A 3884-nucleotide genomic window follows, 5' to 3' on the forward strand; every position below is an offset into this window, starting at 1 on the left:
TACTAAAATTTAAGAGCGGTGTGCCAACCCAAGGAAGTGGTGGGGAAGGAAATCGAATTGGTCATATCAATATCAATTGTGATCAATTTCGATGCCTATAATATCATATCAGTGGTATGAGTGGATGATAAAATAGTTTTTTTTTAAAAACCTAGGTATTGGTCTTTTGAAGGGCAAATCAACCCGATCCGACCCGACCAATACCTAAGTCCATAACCACAAGCGCAAAACCATAGTGATAGTGAAAGGGAGGAAGAAGGAATAAATAAGGCATTAAAATCAGGTTTTCTCCTTTAATTTTGGGTTGTGATGGCTGACCAACTTATTAATTGAAGGGAGGGTCAAATCAGTCATGCCAATCCACTATTCCACTTCCCACTCAACTTAGACCCACTTGAAATTGTTAAATTTGGAAAATACTTATGACCTTAGTGTACAGCATCATACACACACACACACACACATACATTGATTAAATCCAATAACCAAGGATTAACGTGGCCTTCAACTTTTTCAAACTCCTCTTCTTTTCCATTTTATATTCCTCAAAAGAAAATGATTAATCAATTAATTATTATTTATTCCTCTAAAGAAACTTATTAATCAATTAATTAACTAGGGAAAAGGAAGAGTGGAAGACCTCCCCCTTGAAAGCCTAAGTAAAACAATATTATAAAAAAAGTATTACTTGAAAAGTAAAATAATTTGACTTGACGAAAATGACATTTCTAGTTTATTTATTAAAAAACAGATATATTTATAATAAATACACATTGGCATTCATCATTCACCATGGATGAGATACAAGGAAAAGGGCAAAAAAGGATAAGAAAATTTCAAAAAAACCAAAAAAGAGAGGTTTGGAGACACATTTCGGGTAATTCGGTGGTGGGTCTCACACTCACGGCGCAGCTCAGCATTTAACAGAGAGCAGTTCAACTTCACTTCATTGGGTTATAACGTCTCGTTTGGCTGCTGTGTTAAATTGAGCCGACTCGTTGTGACTCACGTGTCGTGAGAAAACAAGAGATGAGTTAGTTGAGTTGACTCATTTAGAATCGCTTGCATCAAGTTGCCAAGCTGACGTGGTTATGAGTGGCCTTGTGTGCCAGCCTAGCATGAGACACCCATTGTTTTCCTCCACCCTGTACCCATCCCCACCCGCAAACAAAGCTAACAACATACTGGCCTGTTTGAACGCGTTGGACCCGAGATGAACCGGTGAGAACCCGGACGATCCCATCCTAGTTCGCCACTGAGTCAGCGTCTCGTGTCGCTCCACCCGATTCGTCCCTTCGCAGGCCACCACGTTGCAGATCTGCCTCCCCAAATACATCTCCGACATCAATAGGTCTTGAGTGTTTGGCGGCGACACCCCACACCCTTCCAACGAGTCAAACAAGGTGGAGTAGTAATGCAGCGCCTCCGTGAACCGGTCCAAGAACACTGGTCCGTTATGGTTCGCTTCCTGTTCCACGATCGTCACGATCTTCGGCTTCATCTCCTTGATCGATGTCAACACCTTCTCCATTGCTCCCGGTCGACCCAATAGCCTGTGAAGCTCGAATACGGAATTCACCGCCACCGCCTCCACCTCGCTTGGCCTCAGCTCCAGCACCGACGGGTCCAGGTCGGCCAAATTGTTCACCACAAACCCTTTGTACTCGAATTTGACATTAATGGTATCCGCCAGCTGAGCCAGCTTCCACCCTACTTGCTGCAAAGAATCGCTATTGTCCGGCTGAGGTGGGCCGATTCCGGTTAACCGGAACGTGGGCGGACCACCAGGTCGGAGTGCCAGCGCCTGCATCAGAGCCGGCCACTGCATCCCTTGTTTCATGCTAAAATCGATAACGTGAACTCGGCTTTTCCCTGCGAATGCCTCCAGGATTGCTTGGTTGGCCGTAAAATGGGCGAATTTCAAGTATGGGCAGGTCTCGTAGAAATGCATCTGGAGAATATCTGAGATGGACGATTCCAAGTTCTCCTGAGGGTACAATCGATAAATTCTCTGAGCTAGGGCTTCTGCAAAGTATGTAGCGACCTTTCTCATGGCACCGGCTTGAGACCGGGCCAGCAACCCTATCTGTTGGACAAGTGCCTCAGCGACCTTAAGATTATCTTGTTGAACCGCCTCGGCGCAGGCCATCAAGCTGTGGACTAATCGGATCCCGTTCTCCTGCGGCTCCATAAGTACGACCGGCCGAGATAACTCGGTCGTCGTAACCCCTACACCTACAGGAGGAACAGTAGCAGCAGGCGATGAAGATGCGGTTGCCGATGCAGAGGAAGTAGATGTGGTGGAAGTCGGTTTCATCCGTTTGGTCTCTCTGGAAGGAGCCGATGAAGCTTCCGTATGTGCGTAAATGGCCCCGCCTGGGATTGCTCTGAGATCGTAATCCGAAGGTGCATCGTAGATTCGAGGTTGCTGTTGTTGATGTTGATGTTGATGTTGCGTTGAATTGGGGAAATCAACTGTGGTGATGGTCGAACACTCGGCAGGAGCGAGGAGAGGATCATCAATGGGTTGGGGCAAAGGCGGCTGTTGAGCAGAGTTCGGATCGAAATTGGGTGGAGGGTTGATTTCAGAGAGCATACTTTCAAGCCAGGTATAGAGATCAGAAGGGTTGTAATGAACAGTCTCGGAAGCTAGATGTGAAAGGCCATCTTCCTGAACATTGCCGATTACCATCTCCAGCTGCTCAAGCTTCTGAGCCACTTCCGCCATGTCCGATGACTTCACCTTGTAACCCAACACAGAGAGAAGCTCATCCATTCCTGCATCTTGCTGCTGTGGGTCATCCCACATCTTTGCCTTCCCCATGTCCGGCGCAGCCCCCATTGAATAAGCTCCACCACAACCACCAACACTACCACCGCCGCCGCCGCCGCTACTCTCTTGATGCTCTCTCTTCATCTTTCCTCCTCCTCCCAACAAAACAAAACCCACAAAAACAGAGATCAATACAGAAACTCACCAACCCCTGATACTGATTTAGACTGAAGATTCTCTTTCCCAACTCTCAGCAGAAGCTGAATCAGTAGTAGTAGCAGAAGAAGAATCTGATCATTTTGTGGTGATGGTGCTCTTTAACTTAATTGCTTGGTTTTTTTTTCACTTCCTCTCATCAGAAAATAATAGAAGACGCTCGTGACGGGCTCGAGCTCCAACGAACGAATTGGAGAACCTAAAGAAGATAAGAAAGAAAGAAAGAAAACTAAAAAGCCTAAAAATGAAAAAAAGGAACAAATGAAATTTAAAACAGGGCTTAACACTACTACTTAAAGTTACTAAACTAAATTCTCTCAATTTCTTCTGTAGATGAACTAGGAAGTAAACCAATCAGGGACCAGATATCCCCTTTTTTTTTTTTTTCTTTCTTGAGAATTTTCACTCTCTCTCATAAGAGAAAAACAAATAAAAAAAAAAAAAGTGGGTTTCAGCCTCTGAGGCAACTGTGTCACAAGAGAGCCGTAGTGGTACTGCAACCCTTCAGTCTTGATAAACTCTCACCCCATCTCTTCGCCACATGTCCCTGGCCCCTCCTTCCTTTCAGTACAGGTTGCCCAGATTAAACACTGTAACATATAAGAGAAGCCTTTGTACTAAATATCCCTAAACCGCTTCGCCCCCACAATACACACCCACTCTAACAACCGTACACGTGTTCATCAACCCCAATACAACATCTGCTATGGCAGACACGATGGGGGCCCACGACACAAACGTTTGATTTGATATAATTTTAGAGTTAGGATTAAACAACCTGTAAAAGATTAGCCAACCGAAAGACAATCCCGGCGTCGACATAGGTTGCGGAGGTGGCAGCCACTGAAACATATGGTGGTCACCGTTAGAGTTAACAGAGTTAGTTAACGGAAAT

General features: G+C 45.3%; 1 protein-coding gene across 1 annotated transcript; it reads right to left on the reverse strand.

Moving 5' to 3' along the window:
• Positions 1–998: 998 nt before the first annotated feature.
• Positions 999–3274, reverse strand: LOC122646126 (DELLA protein GAI1-like). Its single transcript, XM_043839616.1, has one exon. The coding sequence runs from the start codon at positions 2915–2917 to the stop codon at positions 1049–1051; it is 1869 nt and encodes a 622-aa protein (XP_043695551.1). The 5' UTR covers positions 2918–3274; the 3' UTR covers positions 999–1048.
• Positions 3275–3884: the final 610 nt, after the last annotated feature.

This window comes from Telopea speciosissima, chromosome 11 (assembly GCF_018873765.1).
Source record: "Telopea speciosissima isolate NSW1024214 ecotype Mountain lineage chromosome 11, Tspe_v1, whole genome shotgun sequence".
Classification (NCBI taxonomy): Eukaryota; Viridiplantae; Streptophyta; class Magnoliopsida; order Proteales; family Proteaceae; genus Telopea; species Telopea speciosissima.